At 59.0% G+C, this 21,122-nt stretch overlaps 1 protein-coding gene across 1 annotated transcript; it reads left to right on the forward strand.

Annotated features, from left to right (window-relative positions):
- The first annotated feature begins 406 nt into the window (after nucleotides 1–406).
- LOC141751585 (adenylate cyclase type 10-like) lies at nucleotides 407–20,401 on the forward strand. Its single transcript, XM_074608657.1, has 27 exons — nucleotides 407–541; nucleotides 1,207–1,295; nucleotides 1,894–2,036; nucleotides 2,213–3,274; nucleotides 4,160–4,198; nucleotides 4,603–4,746; nucleotides 5,072–5,277; nucleotides 5,717–5,810; nucleotides 6,117–6,205; nucleotides 6,775–6,966; nucleotides 7,080–7,201; nucleotides 7,793–7,869; nucleotides 7,940–8,129; nucleotides 8,963–9,015; nucleotides 10,485–10,638; nucleotides 11,345–11,537; nucleotides 12,073–12,159; nucleotides 12,593–12,876; nucleotides 13,489–13,625; nucleotides 14,306–14,431; nucleotides 15,471–15,725; nucleotides 16,371–16,985; nucleotides 17,471–17,706; nucleotides 18,100–18,198; nucleotides 18,357–18,532; nucleotides 19,156–19,378; nucleotides 19,492–20,401. Exons 7-27 carry the CDS (start codon nucleotides 5,089–5,091, stop codon nucleotides 19,507–19,509), a joined length of 3,609 nt encoding a protein of 1,202 aa, XP_074464758.1. The 5' UTR covers nucleotides 407–541; nucleotides 1,207–1,295; nucleotides 1,894–2,036; nucleotides 2,213–3,274; nucleotides 4,160–4,198; nucleotides 4,603–4,746; nucleotides 5,072–5,088; the 3' UTR covers nucleotides 19,510–20,401.
- Nucleotides 20,402–21,122: the final 721 nt, after the last annotated feature.

A 21,122-nucleotide genomic window follows, 5' to 3' on the forward strand; every position in this document is an offset into this window, starting at 1 on the left:
GTGCTTGTAAGCATCTGCTCTGCAACCGATTTGAGCAAAAGAGAGTAAAATCCTGTTCCCACTTGTAACCCTTGTGCTGCGTGTCCTTGCAAGTGGTTTTGGAGATGAAAAATCCATGGCATTTCAGGCTCATCATGATTTGACTCATTGGAAAGGAAGGAGAAGGGAAGGAAAAGGGGAAGGGGAAACAAAAGGGGAAGGAAAAAGGGAAGTAAAATGAGAAAGCAAAGGGGAGGGAAGGGAAGGAAAAGGTTGGACTGCTGTGCTGTGCTCCCATTGGTCGAATGTGGAGATTGACAGTGGCAGCGGGCCAATGGAGCGGTGCAACCCAAGAAGGAGGGGGCGGGCGATGGGGCAGCGGTGGCCAATGGGCGCCCGTCGTGGGCGGGCCGGCCCGGGGGAAAATGGCAGCCGGCTGGAAAGGGGAGCGGGGCGGTCGGGGCGGAAAGCAGGGCCCGGCGGGGGTGGGTGGTTGGGCCGGGCCGGGCCGGGCCCGCGGGGCCGCTGCGAGCACGTGGTGAGGCAGCTGGAGCATGTGAAGGTGAGTGGGCGGCCCCGAGGGGTGGTGGAGGGGCCGGTAGGGCCCTGAGTGGGGCTGGGAGGGCTGAGGGGGGGCATTGACGGGTGGGAGGGGGGTGTCTGGGCCCGGCTCCCCGCAGGGTGCCTTGGTCCTGGGGGGTTTGGGGTGCGGTGCCGGCGATGGCGGAGAAATGGAGCCCGTCAGGGTGGTAAGAAAGCGATGCTCGGGCCGTGCTGGTGCCGCCCCGGAGGGACGCGGGGCCGGGCCCTCCGCAGTTTGCCAGCGCTCCCCGCAAAGTGTCGGTGGGGCCCTGGGTGTGCCGGGCTGTGGGGTGTCTGCTGTCCCTCAGCGTCGCCCAGGGGGGCTGCAGAGGGGGGCGAAGCAGAGAGGGGAAGCAGAGAGGGGGAGCCGGTTTGTGGCCTGACCCGGAGAGTGGGACTCCTGCTGCTGGGGCTGGCAAAGGGGCTGGCGTGGCTGGTTTTGGGGCTGAGAAAGAGAGGGAGTTGTGTGGCTTTGGGCTGAGGAAGAGGGCTGGAGATGAAATCCGCGCCAGGCCCCTTCTCTCTGCGCGGAGGATCTGTCCCAGCCCCGCTCCTGAGGGGCAGAGGTGAGGTGGGGGTCCCCCATCTCATCCCCCTTGGCTGGGTGTGACAAACAGGCTCATTTCTCCTCTCTTCTTTTCCCAGCGTCACCTTCTGCGGCACGGCAAGAAAACCCTGCATGGCTGATTCCGCTCACTGCTCAGGTAGTCGCATGCCTGGGGCGAGACACGTTGGTGAGTTCAGGGTCGCTACAGATCTTCCCCGTCAAAGCCGCAGAAAAGGCAAATTTGCTGCCAGTGCAGAAAAGCTGATGAGGAGTTTTGTGCTTGTTTTTGTGCGGCTATGTAGTCGTTTGAGGACCAAAGGCCTCCAAGAGAAGCGTTATAAAAACAGGTGTTTTTATTAATACTAAAGTGAGAAGTGTAGAGTAACGCGAGGAATGAGTGCATTTTTTATTAGCGTCGACAGCTCTAGATTCGCCAATAACAGCACTTCAAAAGCGCTCGTGTCCAGGGCGCTCTGAAAACCATTAACTAATTAATCCGGTGCCAAAGGCTGAGAAATCATTTCAGGAGCTCAAGTCTTGGGATGTTTAATGAAGTGAGATGGAGCCTTTCAAGTGGCGGTAACGTGATGCTGCTGGAGAAGTTGTTAGAGGAGAGCAATTAGTGCTTTCCTGGGAAATACGGGCCGTATTTATTACAGCACCTCACGTACGCATGCGTCTGTCCTGCCGCAGCTGTTCCCCCTGTCCTGCCGCAGCTGTTCCCCCTGTCCTGCCGCAGCTGTTCCCCACTCGCCTTCCTCACTTCCTCTTCCTCACACTTTCAGGCACGTCAACATCGGCAACCAATTCCAAGCGGAGCTTCCCGACCTCCAGGACCCAGCCCGTTTGGAAGAGGAGGAAGAGGGAGCGTCGCTGGTCTGGAAACCCTGGGGCGACATCGAAACCAACCCGGAGACGCAGGAGAAAGGTTTTTCTAACGCTTCTCTTCCACTTTCACCCCACCCAGGGATATGATGGGTTGAAAATTCCACCTTTTTGGGATTCTCTCCCTCCTTTTCTTGCCCGCCTTCATGTTCGAGGGAAGGAGATGGCTGGGTTTTGGTGGGAGAGTGACTAAAGAATAACGGGCGATGCTCTCGGCAGCGTCTTCCATGAAAAACAGGCGTTTGGAGCTGTCCCACCTCATCTGCGGCACCCTCGGGAGAGGGGAGTTTTCAAGTGCCTCAAGTCCTCATCTCTACACCTGGGAAGGCTTAAAAGCACCGAGACCGCTAATCCCACATAGGCTAGCTGGCTATGAAGTACATATTTTCCCAAATTCAGACAAGAGAGTTCTAGAAGTGCAGTTTTCCCCAGCATTACAAGAGAAGTTAGTGCTGTGTCGCTCACAGCAGGACACCGGATAATGGCGGTGACAGACGGAAGATGTCACTGCGAGCCAATTGTGATGCGTGAGGTGAGTTGCCGGGCAAGCGATGACCTGCAGAGGAGGCCACCGCCTGGTGACTGTGACCACCCCGGGAAGGCGGAGGGCTAGTCGCCCCGCACAGAGGCCCCGGGCTCAGTGTGCAGCTTGCACTGTGCAGTGAGGTCCTCGTCCTCCTCCCGGCTGGGCACGGCCGTCTTCTCCTGAGGTACCCCGTGTGCCACAGGGCGCTGACGATGGCTTCTGCCTGGGAGAGGAATCGTCACTACGGGGACCTGCAGAAAGCAGTCGCTTTCCTCCCCTCGCTCCTTGCTGATAGCTCCCTCAGGAGCAACGACACCGCTCAGAGTGTCCACGGAGTGCTGCTCTTTGCGGATATCTCAGGTGGGGGGAGCAGGGAGGAGCAGCCACGGACATGAGCCATGTGGGGACACAGCAGGCCCTTTGGAGCCCCTCAGACAGAGTGGTCATCTTGTCACTGCTGAGGTCTTCTGCTGGGATGCCCACAGAGAGCGGGATGGGTGACCTTGGGCGGTCCATCACGGCTGCCACCAGTGCGGAGCTGGCACGGGAAGGTGTCCCCTACAGGCTCTCGGGCCGGGCATCGTGGAAACTGCTGCCAGGTCTTTTGGCCCACATGGGCATTTCCTGATTTCTGGATGTCCCTGTTCCAGGTTTCACTGCGTTGACCGAGAAATTCGTGCAGAGGAGCGGCGTGGACAGAGGCACTGATGAGCTGGCGCAAACGCTCAATGAGTACCTGTGCGACATTTTGGAGGGTAGGAGCCGTGCTGCAGGACTGTGTGGCATCGGGCCGTGATGGTGGAGGGTGGAGGCAGCCTGGTCCTGCCTCCTTGGAAGGGCTGGGGCTTTCTGTGAGGAACAGCGAGCGCAGCCAGGGTCTGCTGGCGGGTCAGCACCAGCGCGGGTCCTTTCTGCTCCCCGCTGCGGCCGAGGAGGCACCCACTTTCTCAGCAGCCACCTCGGTGCCTCTGGCGTGAACAGCCGTCTCAGTGCTGCGTCAGGGCCCAGAGCAGGCTGAGGGCATCCAGCAAGTGCTCCAGGGTCTGGAGCGTCTGTGCTATGAGGAAAGTCTGAGAGAGCTGGGCCTGGTTTGCCTGGAGAAGAGAAGGCTTGCGGGGGGGACCTTAGAAACGTGCCTACAACCTGAAGAGAGGGTGCAAAGAGGACAGAGCCAGGTTCTCCCCAGTGGTGCCCAGAGTGGAACAGGAGGTTCCCTCTGTGCATCAGGAAACACTTTTCGACTGTGAGGGTGACTGAGCACTGGCAGAGGTTGCCCAGGGAGCTTGTGAAGTCTCCCTCCTTAGAGCTATTCGGAAACCATCAGCCACCGTCCTGGTCAGCTGGCTCTGTGCAGCCGGGCTTGAGCAGCGGGGCTGGACCAGATGGACCCCAGAGGTACCTTCCAGCCTTCACCTTTCTGAGGTCTGGTGGCATCTGGAGGCCCTGCCTCCCTGCCTGCTGTGCGGGTACAAGGGCTGTGACCACCGTGAGCCTGGGAGAGAGGCCGGAGCGGTGCTTTCCTGAGCTGTGCCCCACAGTGCACCCTTGCCCCGGTGCTCCCCCCAGGCAGAGGGCCTTGCTCGGTGGCTTCTGGAAGAAGGTGTCCACATGACTCTGCCTTTTCTTCCCTCTGTCCACAGAGTTCCTGATTTTTGGAGGAGACATCTTGAAGTTTGCTGGTAGGTTCTTGGGGGGGCGATGACCTCGGGCACTGAGCTGTAGCATTTAACTCCCGTGGCGGCCGTTTGCTCTGCGCTCCTTCTCAAGAGGCTCTGTGCAGCGCCTTGAGCCAGCTCTTTGGCCACGCACGCACCCCTCCAGCAGTGCCCTCTCTCCAGTGCTGCAGCTGCAGAGGAGCGCTCGGGACAGGGGGTGTCACCGCTGCCAGCCGTCTGCTGCTGTGGCTGGCCCGGGATAGGAGAGGTGTCCCGGTGCCCAGGACATGGTCCTCCAGGACGATGGCCTCCCACAAGCCCATCTTCCTCCGCACGGCAGCTGGTTTCTGCTGTCTCTGCAGAACCAGACCGTAGGTCGGGGAGAGTCAGGTCTCGGCAGAGCCTTTACCTTCCCTCCCTTTCCCCAGGAGATGCTGTGCTGGTGCTGTGGAGAACACCACCCCAGGAGGTGGCCAGGACCATCAGCCTGGTGCTGCACTGTAGCCAGCAGATCCAGAAGAAGTACGGAAGACGTGACACAGATGTGGGGCAGAAGATCCAACTGAAGATAGGTACGGGCGCTGTGCCAGACGCAGCTGTGTGGCACTCTGCCATGCCACAGGGTGCTTCTGGTTTGCTGGGCTTCTGGGGCAGGCAGCTGGGGATGACGCCTGGCGCACTCAACACATTCTCAATGTCAACTCGGTTCGTCTATTTCTAGACGCCTGTTTTAGGGAATCGTGTCAGCGTCTCCCCGAGGAGGAGGGAGGATGCTCTACCCCTCCGTAACGCCCCTCTCCCCGCTGGGCTTCAGAGGAGCTTCTGAGCAGCCGAGATGCTGGGGGCTGTGGAGTTCCAAATGTTCCCTGTGTCAGTTCTGCTTCTCCTTCTCCCCAGGGATCTCTGCAGGGACCATGAGCCTCCCGGTTTTCGGAGATGAGAGCTGGCAACACTTCTGCATTTTTGGCCCGTGCCTGGCTGAAGTTCGTGACGCCAAAGAGGTTGCGGGTGCAGGTGAAGTTGTCCTCTCGGCCACCTGCTGGGAGCTCTGTGAGCAGCACCGGCTGAGGATCAAGCATCTCGCAGGCACAAGAGCTGTGCAGGCAGGTGGATGGGTTGGCCTCGAGAGCCATTCTGAGGGCCTGGGCCTGGCCATGAAGGAGGGAGGTGTTGGAAGGCTGAGGAGATGAATGTGGAGAGAGTTGTAGGTGGGAAAGCGGGCAGGCAGGGGAAGGTCTTGTCCTTCCATCTCAAGGGTAACCGTGGGCTGGGCTTTCTTGCTTTGAGGGGTCAGGAGGCGCTGGGAGGGTTTGAGCCCCAGCAGCAATGTCCTCTGTGGGCCATGGAGCTGTGGTTGCTTGGAGATGGGCATGCTTGGAGAATGGCTGTCCAGCTCCGGTGCTTCTGAGGAAGCACTGCTGTCCCATCCAGCCAGGTGGGCTACTTCTCCCCTTCTCTGGGCAGTGACGGTGGAGGGCAGGCTCTGTCCCCTGGGAGTCCTGGGGAGGCCAGTGGCAGTGCTTTCATTCTGTGTGTCTTCAGGTGACGGGCATGGATCCGATGCCTTGGTCCGAATGCCAAGACGCCTTACGCAAGCTCGTACAAGACCCAGTGAGACACCGCTCAAAAAGGGAAGGTGAGTGCCCACTTCCCCTTGCTCTGTGATTGTCCCGAAAGGTGGGGCTTTGCTGCTTCAGGGGCCAGAGAGGAACCACCTCCTCCCTCTTCCCTCTGTCCGTTAGCACTCAGGCTGTTGGGCCTCCCAGGGCGGTGGCTGCTGCCGCCTCCTCCTTCCAGGGGAGAGCTCTGCCCTCAGCATCTGGAGGTGGCAACATGAGCAAGCGCAGAAGACTCTTTCTCCCCCGGTTCCAGGGCCAGGCCCTGCTTTGCAACGGCTCGTAGTCCCATCCACCCAGCGACCACCTGCCTTTTCTCTCCTCAGGTGCCATGAGGCCTACTCTTCTCTTGCCCAGTGACCTGAACGCCAAGGATGTGCTTAGGAAGTACATACCAGTCGCTGCTCTCGGGAAGGTACGGCAAGGCCACCGCTGCTGGGGGCTGCATTTTCGGAGGGCAGAAGAAGTGGTGCCTTGCAGAGATGGAGCTCTTACGGGAACAGACCAATCAAAGAAAATGCGCCCTGCGATGACAACGCAGGGAAACTGAGCCCAGGGGCACCGGTGCCGCACCATTGTCTGCGTTGTCCTCAGAGAGACATGGGTGGCAGGAGGAGGACTCCTGTCCCTCTGTCTTTTCCGTGGCTATGGTTCTGGGTGTGCCGCGGACACGACGGTGGGATAAAGGGGAGATTCCCCTGAAGTCCCTGGAGCATCCCTGAGGGTCTCCCCTCATGTCCGTACCGGTCCCCAGATGGCGTGTTAGCGGAGCAGCCTTCTCTCCTTTGTCATTTGTGTTATGACTCGGCGTCTGCCTGCCGCAGGCTGGGCGGCCTGCCCGCCCTTTTGCACCGAGAGGAGGATTTATCCCTTCCTCTGCTATTACCCGCTATCGCCAGCACGCCTGCGCTCCCTCGGTACTGGTGTGGGCAGTAAGAGCCCGGGAGAGCAGGCTGGTGAAGCCGTCGTGCTCTTGTCTTCCAGCTCGATGCAGGACTGCCCATGGATCTCCTCTCTGAGCTACGGCCAGTCACCTGCATCTTTGTCCAGCTGCAGCTTGCTGCAGGTACCAGCTCGGTGCATCTCAGCACCGTCCTCAAGGAGGCCAGCAGGGTGATGCTAGAAATCCTCTCTCCTCACAAGGGCCACATCAACAAAGTCCTCCTGTGTGATAAAGTGAGTGGGGGGGAACGGTGGCCTCCCCCAGCGCCAGAGGGTGGGCAGTGAGCGCGAGGGAGAGACTCCCTCTTAGGCGCTGTAGCAACATGTTCCACATCTGTCCTGGGCAGGGCTGCACGTTCCTCTGCGTGCTGGGACTCCCTGGAAACAAGCTGCCCTGCGAGAGCCTTCACGCCCTGCAGAGTGCTCTGGAGATCTTCAACTCGTGCTCCACCATGCTCGAGGAAAGAGAGTGAGTGTGTGGCGGGGGTCGGCGGGGTGCATGCTGCCTGGGACGGCGCAAGGGGGCTTCACAGAAAGAGATGTGCCTTCTAGCTTGCTCTCCCTTGTCCCTGGCAGGAAGGAGGCAGTGCCCTGAGAGGTGCAGGCAACCCCTGGGCTCAGCCCACGGCAGCCAGACGGAGTCCCTCCAAGCACACTCTGCTGGCCACCGCGCTGGAAAGAGCCCTCGTGAGGGCCAGAGGCCGCTGCGGCCAGAGGCAGGCCCTTCTGGGCCACTGCCCCATGAACGGGGATGGGGCCCAGCCACCTGATCCCAAGTGGCTGTCATCGCCAGGCGGTGACATGGCGGGCGCCTTCTTCCCTCTCTCTTTGCTCACAAGAGGGCTGTGGCCCTGCACGTGCTCTGCCCCTGCCCCTTGTCCCTTGCAACCTGCAGATGTTGCACCCCTGAGCTCTCCACGTCCCCGAGACCCACGCTGGCAGGGCAGCACAGCCGGTGGCCCAGGCTGGCACCGAGGGGAGGTGTGGGAAGGGATGAAGCCAGGCGGGCAGGACTGCGCCTGGGGCGCTGCTCAAGCCCTGCTGTTTCTCTGTGTGCCAGGACAATGTCTGTGGCAGTTACCAGAGGGACGATGTTCTGCGGAGTCACTGGCCACCCGCTGAGACACGAATACACAGGTATTGGCCTGGAAGGGTGCCGCGGGGCTGGCGGCACGGGCCACACCGACGCGTGCTCTCTCTCTGGCAGTCTTTGGCCAGAAGGTGAACTTGGCTGCCCGGATGATGGTGCACTACCCTGGGCTGGTGTCCTGTGATGCAGTGACCTACGCCGCCTCCCGGCTGCCCGCTTCCTACTTCAAGGAGCTGCCGGAGAGAGAGATGAAAGGCCTCAGGCAGCCTGGCCCTGTCTATCAATACGTGGGGGTCACCGAGGAGAGGTGAGTGTCCTCTGAGACGGTCGGAAGCCCTGGCATGGCAGGCTTTTTGCCCCTCTCCCCTGCTGTCTCCAGCTGCTGAGAGAGCGGGAGTGAAACCAGAGGGATGGGGAAGGTTTGTCTGTCTTGGTAGACACAACCTGGCCTTGTGGGCTGGGTCTAAAGGGCTTTGGGCTGTGCTTTCCCTGCTGTGCTTGCTCCACCACGTGCCCTGGGAATGCTGACCCAAGGAGTTTTCTGTCCCAGCTGCTCCGAGCAGGAAGCTTTGGGCCAGTCTGGTCCCCATGGGGAAACGTGGACCATCGGGACACTCTTCCTCAGGTCTTCCTGCAGAAATCTCAGCTCTTCTGGGCCAGGATTTCACCTTCCCTTTAGAGGACGGTTTGATGGTTACCACTGCCGTCTCTTTGAGACTGCGGGAAGACTTGAGCCAAAGGTGCCAGGTGCTTGGCATCCCAAGCCCTTCAGGGACACAAGTCCCCCTTTCAAAGACGCTTGGGGTTCTTGGCCAAAGTGGTAAAGCTGTCTCCCAGCCAACAGCACGCCCTGGCTTCTTTCACGTGTCTTCTCCTGTTTCTCTGGGTTTGGCCTCTGGGGATGGACTCTTGATATGTTCTCCTGTCCCACCGTGGCCGCTGGGCTTCTTTACGCTTGAAGCTGTCGTAGCGTGTCAGCTTGAACTTTGGCTGGGAAAGAGTGCAGGGGATAACAGCCTGCTCCAGAGAAAAGCCGGTACCCGAGGAGCACCTCCTTCCCTACCACGCCAGGCTGCTTCTCTAGGTCCCCTGGCTTCTCACCATCTCATTGACTTGTGTTGTCTTTTCCCCTGCTTCTAGCATCTTTGGCGTGGGTCTTACCAAGAAGAGGTCGGAGTACGTCCCCTTGCTGGGTAGGTGGAGAACGCCTTGCTCTTCTGAAGCCCAGGTTCTTCCCCTTGGTAACTTTTAGTGCCTTGCTGGGAAGGGAGAGGCTTTTACCAGGGATGGTGTTGCCTGCAGCAGCCCTAAGAAAGCGCCGCCTGTCTTGGTCTCTGCTTGCTTGATATCTTTGGGTGGAAAACGAGGTGGGGCGCCTGCTGCTCCCTGCTGTCTTCCAGACCTGGTAGGAAGGTTGCTTTCAACTGTGGAGCTGCTCACAGCCTGGGGGCTAAACTGATCCCTGTCTTTGGGGTCAGGAAAGAGATTTCCTTCTGCCAAATCGATGGAGAGTTTTGACGGTGGGTTCTCCTCCTTGTACTCCTCAGAGCTGCTTTCTTGGCAGCATCTGGGCGAAGACACGGCAGTGTCAGGAGGCAGGGGATGCCTGTATTCACTCGGGGTCTTGCCGAATGTTTTGGGCCCTGTTGTGGGTTAACCCCGCTTGGCAGCTCAGCCCCACAGAGCCACTCGCTCCCCACAGTGGGATGGGTTAGAGAATCGGAAGGGTTAAAGTGAGAGCACTGGTGCGCTGAGACACAGACAGCTTAATAGGGAAAGCAAAAGCTGCACACACGCCCAAAGCAAAATCAGGCATTCATTCACTGCTTCCCATGGGCGGGCAGGCGTCTTGCCATTTCGAGGAAAGCAAGGTTTCATCACGTGTGACGGTGACTTGGGAAGACAAATGCCATCACTCCGAACGTCCCCCCTTCCTCCTTTCCGCCGGATTTTCTTGCTGAGCACGGTGTTGTATGGTCTGGAATAGGCCTTTGGGCAGTTGGGGTCAGCTGTGGCGGCTGTGGCGGCTGTGCCACCTCCCAGCTTCTTGTGCACCCCCAGACTGTTCGCCAGCAGGGCAGCGCGAGCAATGGAAAAGGCCTCGACGCTGCGCAGGCGCTCTTCAGCCATAACTAAAACCTGGTTGTGTTATCAACAGCGGTGTTTGGTCACAAATACAAAACATAGACCTGTACAGGCTATTGCTGAATAAAATTAACTGTAGCCCGGACCAAACCAGAACGGGACTGACGACGCTGCCTTAGCTACTGGGAGGTGCTGTGCAGCTCACGGCACAGCGAGGAGATGCTTTGAGTCTGTTTGGGACGCAGCTGCCTGAACCGGCTGCAGTCATCCCTTACAGTCTCGTGCTGGATCGCTGCGGGGAGTCGCATGGGGCCGGCAGAATCTCCGTGCCTGTGGGATAGGGGAGAGGGCGAGGGGGCTGCGCTGCGGGGCAGGCAAGCAGGTGGCCCCGTGACTGCTCTGAGGAAGGCAGAGGTGCCCAAGCATGGACGAGCAGGTGGGAAGGAGGCCTGGGTGCCGGCAGGCTGGCCGATGTGGTAGCGGGGAGGGAAGCTGCGGTGGAGGGTGCCCGCAAAAGGGACGTCTCTTTGCTTTTCAGCACGCCCCCAGCAGCTCGTTCTCTGGTTTGTCTTCGCAGGTCGGAAGCAGGAGACTGACCTCTTTGTCAGCTGCTTGAACGCCTATAGGGATTCAGGCCAAAGGAACATCCTGGCGGTTGAGGGCACGATGGGCTGTGGAAAGAGCCACTTACTTGCTGAACTGGCCTCTCTAGGCCAGGATGCTGGCCACAGGTACAGGTTTTCCACCTGTAGCTTTGGGACGCTGCCCCTGCCCATCCCCTGACAGCCGTGGAACGCTCCAGCCCCTCTGCCAGGGTACCTGGCCCTTGGACTGCAGCCTCCCGACAGAGCCTCCTGTAGACACTGCCTGGGAGCACCTGCGTGCTCCGCTCCCGCCTCTGCCTCTTTGGGGAGTTGGAGGTGGCTTCTGGAGCCACGGCCTTTCCTCCTTCACCCCTGGGTCAGGCGCAGATAGAAGGAAAGAGCCCAAGCTCAGTGCTTTTCATCCCACTCCAGACCCCAGAGACAGCAGGGCTGCCTGTCTCAGAAGCCCTGCTCGCCCTCGGCGTGTTTCCCAGGAGGAGCACGGGGGCCTGTGCTCTGGCAGGCAGACCGATAAGGTCTGGAGCCCAAAGGCAAACCCACCACTTGCTCCATTCTTGCCTCTCAGCCCCGTGAGTTCCTCTGCAGGGGGCACGTAGGGAGACCTAGGCCGGCGCTGCAGAGACACAGGCTCTGGACCCGGCTCTCCCGCTGGCTTGGCAGCAACTGCCCCTCTGTGCCCTTTCTCGTACGAGGAGGGAAAAGCTTGGCCTTCTGTGGGAAGCGCTTGGAGATGGGGGGCTGAAGAGCTCCCCCCAAAGGGCACCTCCGCCCCTCTTGTCTTAGAAGGCTGGGGCTGTGGGGAATCTCAGTGCCTTTTGCTTTTGCACCGCAGGGTGGTTGCCCTGGAACTGCTGGAGATCGACACGAGGCAGCCCTTCTCTGCCATCCGCATGCTGATGGCCAGGGCCCTGGGCCTCCAGGACTGTGAATCGCGCGGCGACAGGCAGCGCGTGCTGAAGACAAAGCTGCAAGGGACAATCGAAGAGAGCAGCTACTGCCTCCTCAATGACATTTTCGGTGTCAAGGTGAGAGCCAGAGGCCCCTGTGGATGTTGAGAAGGCCTTCTCCTGAGCTTGTCTGGGTCTGACCTTGAGTGGGCACGCTGCTGGGAGTGCCTTAGCTCCGGGGTGGGCATTGCGGGGGTCACAGTGTGCATTTGCCATGCCTGGGCCCGGGGGGCTCCCTGTCTGTGGGGCTGGTGTCCTGCGCCGCATCCGCAGTGCCCGGTGCCTTGTTCGGCACCCTGGAAGTGGCACTGGAGAGAGGCTGTTCCTGACCTCGTGCCGAGGTCACCGCTGTGCGAGGGGTCTGCCCCAGCCAGCCCACGATTCCCACAGCCAGAGAACCGGCTCAGCCCAAGCCCCAGCTCTGCAGAGACCCTCAGCAGAGGGCCTTTGCTTTAGGCTCTGGGTGGAGTCCCCGCTGCGGCTCCCTGCCCCTGTGCTGGGCAGAGGTGAGGTGCTGAGGCTGTCAGAGACGGTGGCTCTGCGGTCTTGTGTGCTGGGTAGGTGTGCCGAGCCCCGGAGCCGTGTTTCTCCCTGACTCTGCTTTTCTGGCCAGTTCCCCATTTCGGACAATGTTCGCGAGATGGATGAAACTCAAAGAAGACTGGAATTGCACTCGACTCGTGTGAAAGTGCTGGAGAAGGTGAGCATTTCTCCTTCCTTCCCCCTGGGTCAGAGAAGGAAAAACCCTGCCGTCTGCGGGCTCTGTACCACTGAGGTGTGAGCAGGCGGGATGACTGCGCACCTGGGTCATGGCCCGTCAGAGCCCGAGAAAGCCCTCGCCCCCCCACTTCCCCCCGCAGCCCCACAAACACACCCGAGGACTTTCCTCCCGTAAAGTGTGCCCTGGAGGAGGAGCAATGTCTTCTGGGTTCCCTTGCCCGAGCTCCCTCCTGCAGGGCAAGTGATGTTAGGTATGACCCTCCAGTCTCAAAGAGTCAGTAAGCTTCCGAGCGGGAAAGTGGCTGGGGAGAGACTTCAGAGCATCCTCTCAAGAGACGGAGGCTAAATCTCGTCCCCTGCAAGACAGCTGAGAATCCACTGGATTCCCCTCAGAGCAACCTGCTTTTTTTCAGACCCTTACAGGAGATTTTGGCATATTTGTCATCGACAATGCCCATTTCATCGACCCTGACTCCTGGTTCATCATGTCACCCGTGCTCCAGAAGGTCTCCCTCTTCATGGTCATGAGCTTAGCCCCAGGCTACGAGATAACCGAGAGCTTTCGCAAAGCCGCAGCAGACAACGCCACGTCCCAGAAAATCACTTATCTTCATCTGGACAAGCTGAAAGCTTCAGTTGTGATGCAGAAAGTCTGCAAGGACCTCGGAGTGGTCAGCATCCCCAGGGATCTGGTGAGGTAAGTTGGAGGCAGGGGAGCTCTTCCTGAGGGCCTGAACCTCTGCTGACCGTGGTAGGGAATCAGGCCCCCAGGCAAGGGAGCGCAGGGCCGCTAGAAGCATCCCGGACTCTAGCGAGTGCCAGGCGTGGGCGGCTTGTTATGCCTCACCCTGGTGGGTGCGCGCTGAGAGCGGGCAACTCCCGAGACACCCAGCCTGGGAGGTGTCAGCCTTGGCTGCCGCACAGGGAGGAAGGGAGGAAGAGTCCTGAGCCCAGCTGTGTCTGGGTGTGAACAGAAAAGGCCTTGGTCTGGGTGGCTGGGCTGTGGGGGAGATTCCCCGGGGCAGAAGTCCATCCTCTCCAGGCTCCTGAGGAGAAGAAAGGCAGGGCTCGCTGCTCTGCGCTTTGGGCATTGTCCGCAATTCTTTTCCCGTGGACTTCGGCAAAGGCTGGAGGGTTCAGGGGGCACAAAATCCCAAGGCAGTGGGAGGACGATCCCTTTCCAAAGTGAGGCGTAGCTGTGATGAAGATGCTGGCTACCCTGGTATGCCTGAGTGACTGGCCGCCCAGCTGAACTGTGTTTCACCTTACTTTCCTTGTGCTGGTCCCCGACGGGTCTGCTCCTGTGCAGGTTCCTGATCCGAACCAGCTCAGGGATCCCATATTACTGCGAGGAGCTGCTGCGCTGCCTTCGTGCCAACGACATGCTCCAGTTCTGCACCCGGAGGCAGTCTGGAAAAGCAAAGGACAACTGGGAGAGCCTGATCAGTAAGCACCTTGGCTGCGACTAGCGAGTTGCTGTGGCGTGTTCTCCACAGCAGAGTCTTGCCCCGTTGTTCCCCCATGGCTCTGGGCAGAGTCAGATCTTGGTCTGGCGGAGGTGTGGGCTCCTGTGCGCCTTGCTGTTGGGACAGGCAAAGCAGGGGCAGTGAGTTCTGGTGGCTCGGAGGGACCTACATTCTTGGGGCGGGGGTTGTGGGGCTAAAACACAGGGGAAATCCTTCCGAAGCACATGTGCTTGTGGTGTTTCTTAGGCATTCCAATGGGCATGCAGTTTAGCTTGGCCAAAGGCTAGCTCACTTGAGAACAAACCCCAGCTTGAGGTGAGGGACGAGCCCAGGAAACTTGAATGCCAAACCATAAATCCCCACAAGAGTGCCGGTAACGGAAGAAAACGGTGGTAATGCCATCCGAGAGAGCAATGCCAGCCAGAGTGCCGCGGCCTTGGGAAGAGCCAGGACTGAGGCCACGTCTTGCATTAGCACCAGCAGTTTCCCTGGCTGGGAACTGGTGGGAACTGTTTTGCTCTGCTTCATGACCACCACATTCAGGGCAGGCACTGGACCATGTCAGGGGCGACTTGTCCCATCCCAAGTGAATCGTGAAGCGCTCGCGAGCTGCGAGTCGCTTTGCGAACTGCCTTATCGGTGCTCTCTTGCTCCGCCCAGCATCTGCAGCCGAGGCTTCATCCCTCGCGGCAACCTGGAGCTCCGAGGCGCAGAATGACGGGAGGGTCTGCCTCCTCAGGCCAGGCGTGACCCTGGAGAACACCGCGCTGCCCATCCCCTTGAAAGGTAAGGAGCCGAGCGCCGCTCTGCCGGCTGTCGGCTGTGCTGGGGCTCCTTCCCGGGGCAGGGGCTGGAGGGAGGCCGGGCATCCGTGTGCTGCAGAGTCACCCTCTCAGCGTGGGGGCTCTGCTGGGAAGGCGGCTCCGGTCCCACCAGAAACAGGCCTGGGGCTGCAGGCAGCCGCTTTCCCCTCCTGTGAGCCTGCTGGCTGCTCTCCGTCAGCAGGTAGGAGAGAAAAGGTTATCCGTGCAACACTGAAATGGCTCCCTTTTCTCACCAAAACAAATACTTTGCTGGGAAAAGGCTTTGACTTGCCTCTGTCCCAACTTTGACGCAGCATCTGTATTGCTGTTCTCTTTTTAAGTTCCCCAGCTAATGCTGGTCTCAAGGCACTTAATCCAAACCAAATTCTTCTCTTTTTTCTTCTTTTTTTTCATTTTGTTTTGGTTTTTTGTTTTCTGCGGATCAGCATGGAAATCCTCCTGTAGCCAGGGGAGCTGGATGGGGGAGCTTTCAATGAGTGTCCCTCCTCTCTGGCCATAGACATTTGTTATGAATTGTGAAGAGACATCATGCTAAAGTATTCCTGCTGTGAAGTGGCTTTGTCCAAAAAAAAAAAAAAAAAAAAGAAAACCAAGAGAAAGGAATAGTATTGTCTGGCCAAGTTAAGGCAAGCGTTGTGGGGAGCTCTGTGTCCACCTGTGATGTGGGGAAAGTTCTCTGTGTGCGCTGTTGGGCAAAAGCCTACTCCAGATCTGGTAGGGCACATCATGGGATGCGCATACCTGCTGGGTCCTGCCCTCCCTGCCCTCGGTGGGGGAGCATTTGTTTGAGCATCTGGCTTTTCCCCAGGCCTCATGGCCTGCGATTCCATCAGGAGCGGAGCCAGTTTGAAGATGCCTACCCTGGGTTGCGATTGCCCAGTAGGTGCAGCCGCAAGGAGAGGAGGCCAAAGTCTACCCCATCTCATGGGTTGAAACTTTCCAGCCTCTCCAGCCTCAGCATGGGGAAGAGGCAAGAGAGACGTGTTGTTTCTTCTTGACAGAGATTGCGCTGACTCAGCTGGATCGGATGCAGCCGCTGACGCGGATGGTTGTGAAGTTTGCAGCCATCATCGGGCCGGTGTTTACCACCCAGCTCCTGTTGCACATCCTTCCCACTGGCCTCAGGACCCATATGAATTCCTCGTTGGACGAGCTGGTGAGCGACAACATCCTGAGGTGGCTGAAAAACACAGAGGTGCCAGAAGATGTGCAAGATCCTACCGAGGGGCCAGCCACCTCTTCGCAGGTGGAGAGCAGTAAGTGGTAGCGGGCAGGTGGACAAGGGAGCTCCCAGCTGTGTCCCGGCAGGGCTCCCCAGGGCATGGTGCGCTTCCCCTGCTGTGAGGGGTGGCTGGGGCTCAGGCAGGCACGGCTCTTTGCGATGGGTTGTTCAAAGACCTTACGGGTCAGTCTCAAAGCCCGCTAGCTTTGCGCTGGAGGGAGGTTCCCACCAAGTGCCATCCCGAGTGCTGCTTGTAGCGCAGGCACGGGAGGGCGTGTGGAGCCCCTGACATCCTCTCCCAGCCACCTGATCAAAGATGCTCTCCAGGTTGCCCCGGGGCCCTTGACGGGCTTTTATTCAGCTTTGACTCCCCTGTGGCGCAGGAGGAAGCTCAGGAGGCTGGGGACTGCCTTGCCAAGAGCAGGGAGAAAGTGCTGGACGGGGCTTGCTTGGGCTGGTGGTGACATGCCCAGCTCCTGCCTGGAGCGCAGCTGAGCGCTGTGTCCGCGGGGCTGGGCTAGCGTCAGCAAGGCAAGCTGGGCCCTTTTGCCCCGTGCTGCAAGGCTCGGTGTGCAGCAGTGCTGGTTGGCTGGCAAGGGTGCACGCCAAGGCATGACTCTCGTGCCCCGGCTGCGACGGCCCTGAGCTGGGGCTGATGCCGAGGCCCTTTGCCTTGCAGGTGTGCAGAGGCCCTCTCCCAGCACGAGGACCGAGGAGCAGCAGCCTGGCGTCTTGGCCTTCTGCGTCCCGCTGCTGCAGAAGGCTGCGTATGAGCTGTGGCCCGGGAGGCAGCGAGTCACCTTGCACGGCAAGTGTGCCGCCTTCCTGGAGCAGCACGCGCACAAATGCAGGAGCTGCGGCCAAGGGGAGTTTGTCGCCTTCCACCACTTCGCCGTCACCAGCAGCCAGGACGGAGGCAGCTGTCGGGACCCTGCCGACGGAGGCGACTCATGCAGCTGGGAGGCCTTGGTGCTGGCTGGAGAAGAGCTGAAGCAGGATAGGACCCACGCCACTGGGGGTACGCTGTGCACCGTGCTCCACAGCCCGGGCCCTCCAGGAGCCCAGGGGTGTATGCTGGGGATCGGCTGGGAGGAGGTCTGCCGGGGACGAGCCCAGGAGCTGAGGACAACCACCGCAGACTTTGCTCAGCGTGTCGGCACCCTCGCAAGGGTCCTTGAAGCCCAGTGGGAGAGCGAGAGCAGCTCTTCCCCTGGGGCAGGCGAGGAGGTGTCTAACCCCCTGTTTTCTTTGCAGATGCCGCAGAGCAGCAGGCTTTCACGGAGGCGGAAACCGGGTGAGCAGACAAGGGTTTGATTCTCTGTAAAGGCAGGGGCCTCAGGGGTCTCCAGAGGAGACCAAGGAAGCGCTGGCATTTGCCTGCCGGTTGTGACTCTAGCTTAAGGAAGAGGCTTTCTGTGAGGTGGGAGCTGGGAAGAGATGGCCACGGAGGTGAGACAGTGCTGGAGGAAGCCCGTGGGCTCCTAGTGATGGTCACACTACGCTGGAGCAGGCCTTGCTTTCCAGTTCCTCGAGAGGAGCGCTACAAAATCTGCAGGCGAAAAGCCACCACAAGGGAGCCGGGTGGTTTGCCTGGGGGAGGTGACAGAAAGCCCAGCTTGTCTTCTTCTCCCTGGCTACAAAGCAGCTGTAGGAGTCATGCCTGCCCGTGGGCTTGCGCTCCCTTTTGAACAAAGGGCTTTTGATGGCCTCTCTGTGGGGCAAAAGACCAGTGTAGGTGATGCCTGTGCATTCTTTGCTCTCTTCTTCCCCTGGGGACAGGTCCTCTGACTAGTGTGGCGGAGCGGCTTCTGCCAGAGGGCGAACAGACAACTGAGCTGCCCGACGAGACCGACAGGCAGCACAACGGCACACACTGGTGTGAATGCCGAGCCATCGTGGAATCGGTGCTTGTGCCTTTGGCTCGCCACTACGTGGCAATGGGCGATGCCGACCGAGCCTTTTACTACCTTCTGGAGTGTGCTGCTGCCTACCTGCACGTCTCCAACAGCTACATGGTGAGTTGCCTCGCTCGCCAGCGCCCATCGTGCACGGAGTCCTCTCAGTCAGCTGGCTCTGGGCAGGACAACTTCACCGCTGCAATAGGGCATGCCTTGACGGGGCCTTGGAAGGGACATGCTGGGGTCAGAGCCTGACTTCTTCCTCCGGCTTGCCTCTTCTGTGGACGGAGACACAGGCCACCGTGCCCATAGCAGGAGGGGAATTAGCAGGGAGGGGATCTGAAGGAGCACTGGTGCCTGTGCTCTGAGCCGGCGTGACTGTGTTGGGGCGGGCATCAGCAGGGGGAGAAACGGGCCCTCTTAAGACAGATGCCAGAGGCAACAGGGGAGGACGAGGCCGGCCATGGGCTCTGCATCACGCTCGCCTGCTCTCTCTGTGCTTGCGCAAAGGCCCTCATGAAGCTGAACGAAGCGGAGGTCCTGAGGAAGATGAAAGCCACTGTGATAGCCTGCTTTGAAGAGGCCACCTTCTTCAGCCTCAAAGGGGAGGTAAAGAGATGGGGAGGTCTGGAGGGATGTCCTGGGGGATGGAGCTGGATGCTTTCCCCGGCTGCAGGGGCTATCCCTGGCATCACAAGCCACCGGCAGACTCCGGCAGTCTCTTGGCCGACTCGAGCAGATCAGGGTGTTTCCCTTTTCCTCTGCAGGTTTGCTGGTGTATGCAACGCCTTCAGCTGGCAGAGAAAATGATGAGGGAGGCTTTGAGCTTGCTCAGAAGGAACTTCCCCGAGACCTTCCTTGGCGCCTTTGTCAAGGCTCAGGTGGAAAAGTTGCCTTGTGTCGCTTACGTGAGAAGAGCAGCCTGCCTTCTGCAGAAGGGCCGGTAAGGAGCAGAACTGAGAACCCAGGGGAGGAAGAGCCATTTCCTACCTGGTCCCAGACCTGCCTGGGCTTGAGGCCACACGTGACCTGACGCACGGCCCTTACAGGACCGAGGGGTTAAGGAGCGATGTGCGGGTGGAATGGGGAACGACAGAGCCCCACACTCCCTCCCCCCTGCACGCTCCTTCCCCCCTGGGTAAAAAGCAGCTCACAGCCGGGGCTGTGCCTGCCGGCACGCGTCGACGGCGGCAGGGCCTTGGTGGTGGCTGGGGACAGAGAGCTGCAAACAGGGAGTAGAGGCTGACGAGGGGCAGGGCTCAGGAGACGGGGAAGGAGCAGTGGGTGGGGGTGAGGTGTGAGAGCGAGGAAGCTCAGAGGGCGATAACCCTTTTCTTGCCGGTTCCCAGCTTTGCTTGGGCCCCCGGGCGCTGTAGCGCCAACGCGCCCTCTCGAGCGGTCAGCTTCCCCTGGCGGCACTGCTTTGTTTGCCCCCTTCCTCTTCATCAGCTCCCTTTCCTCCCAGGAGGTGCGACTGGCTTGTCCGCCGCCCTGCTTTCCCCCAGCCCTGTCTGATTTAGCGCTGTACAGCGAGAGCCTCTGGACCCAGCAGTTTCTCTCGTGCAGCAGGATGAAGAGGCTGGCCTGGCTGCTGCAGCAGAGCTGCTGCCTTTCCTTACTGGAGCGCCTCTTCAGCCTGGAGGGCACTTCCAGCGGACGGAGGTTCTCCCGCCTGGCAGCGCGCATGAAGGCCAACACGGACAGGGCGTTGGACTCCTGTTGGACAGCAGAACTCCCGCCACGCACAGACTTAGGACACAGACAGATGCCAGCACAGACGCAGACACAGGTACAATTGGGCACACAGGCACCGTACAGAGACCTTCACAGACGCCGGCACCAATACAGGCAGGGACACCCGTACTGATACCATCAGAGATACCACCGCCCATTCCGTTGCAGGTGCAGATGCCGTTGTAGAGGCCGTGGCAGACACAGATACCGCTGCAGACGCCCTTGCAGAAACCAGGTAGTCTTTCAGATGCAACTGCAGACGGAGATGCCATGGGAGAGACAGATGCCACACCAGATACCCTTTCGTGCGCCACTGCAGATGTAGACAAAACCGGAGTGCAGAGAGCATTGCAGATGCCCTTGCAGACAGAGGGAGCGTTGCTGATGCAGGTACCATTTCAGAGGAAGGCATCTTTGGGGATGCCGGTGCGGATGCAGATAAAATTGAAGATGGAAACGCAGATGGAGACCACGTTGCAGGTGCTGTCGTTGCAGGTGCTGTTGCAGGTGCAGTTAGCGTGGCAGATGGTTTTCTTAAACAGGGACCATTCAGGACAACTTTACCGACTTCTTCTGTCACCAGAGCTGTATATTTGTTTTCCAAATAAAATGGTTCTTATGAAAACTCTGGAGTTCTGTTCTCCGCCATACAACTCTGCAATGACCAAGTCAAGTGGTATCGCCAGAGCGTTTCAATCTACTAGACTTCAGGAGACATTGATTAGCATTTGTAAAGCAACTTGACAGTGTTCTGGAGGGCTACAAAAGTAGAATTTGTAATGGCATGTTGCAGTTCCTTCTTTGTTGGATGGAGGAGTCAATATTAGTACAATTAGCCACTTCCCATCGCAAGCAGTTTTGAAAGAATCCAGCGTGTTTTGAAAGAATCGGGGAAGGAAGGCACTTCCTTGTGTTTCAAGCCTCTTCTGTCAAGGTACATTGGTACTGAAGTTCAAAAATAAGCACACATATTATGTGAGTTATCTCTGAAATAAGTCCGTTCACTGACAGAGAGCCACCACAGTTTCTATTGTAATTTCACCAAAGACACCAAAGAGTAAGACATTTGCCAATGTCAGGCAGAGTTTGCCTTTGGTGAAGCCGTGTTGGCTGTCACCAATCACCTCCCTATTTCCCATGTGCCTTAGTAGCGTTTCCAGGAGGATCTGCTCCATGACCTTGCCAGGCACAGAGGTGAGACTGACCGGCCTGTAGTTCCCTGGGTCTTCCTTTTTTCCCTTTTTGAAAATGGGCGTTCTGTTTCCCCTTTTCCAATCAGCAGGAACTTCACCAGGCTGCCACGACTTCTCAAATATAATGGAAAGAGGCTTGCCGACTTCATCTGACAGCTCCCTCAGGACCCGTGGATGGATTTCATCTGGTCCCGTGGACTTATGCACCTTCAGGTTCCTCAGATGGTCCTGAACCTGATCTTCTCCTACAGTGGGCGCTTCTTCATTCTCATAGACCCTGCTTTTGCATCCTGCAACTTGGGTGGTGTGGGTGGAGCCCTTGCTGGTGAAGGCCGAGGCGAGAAAGTCATTCAGCATCTCAGCCTTCTCCGTGTCCTGGGTGACCAGGTCTCCTGTGTGCTTCCTGAGAGGGCCCACACCTTCCCTAGTCTTGCCTGTACCCATGACGTACTCATAGGAGTTTTTCTTGTTATCCTTGATGCCCCTAGCCAGATTTAACCAGGCTGGGAAGTTTTCAAGTGACGTCCCTGACCCCGGCCCCGGGGAGGCAGCATACCTCCCTGTCAAGAGGGTCTGCGCGGCATATTGGGCCTACTACTATAACCC

This window comes from Larus michahellis, chromosome 15 (assembly GCF_964199755.1).
Source record: "Larus michahellis chromosome 15, bLarMic1.1, whole genome shotgun sequence".
Taxonomy (NCBI): Eukaryota; Metazoa; Chordata; class Aves; order Charadriiformes; family Laridae; genus Larus; species Larus michahellis.

Coding starts and splice junctions, on each gene's coding strand:
- LOC141751585 (XM_074608657.1), top strand. CDS start 5,089: ATGAGCCTCCCGGTTTTCGGAGATGAGAGCTGGCAACACTTCTGCATT. Junction 7,202..7,792: donor ACCATGCTCGAGGAAAGAGA/GTGAGTGTGTGG, acceptor TCTGTGTGCCAG/GACAATGTCTGTGGCAGTTA. Junction 12,160..12,592: donor GTGTGAAAGTGCTGGAGAAG/GTGAGCATTTCT, acceptor GCTTTTTTTCAG/ACCCTTACAGGAGATTTTGG.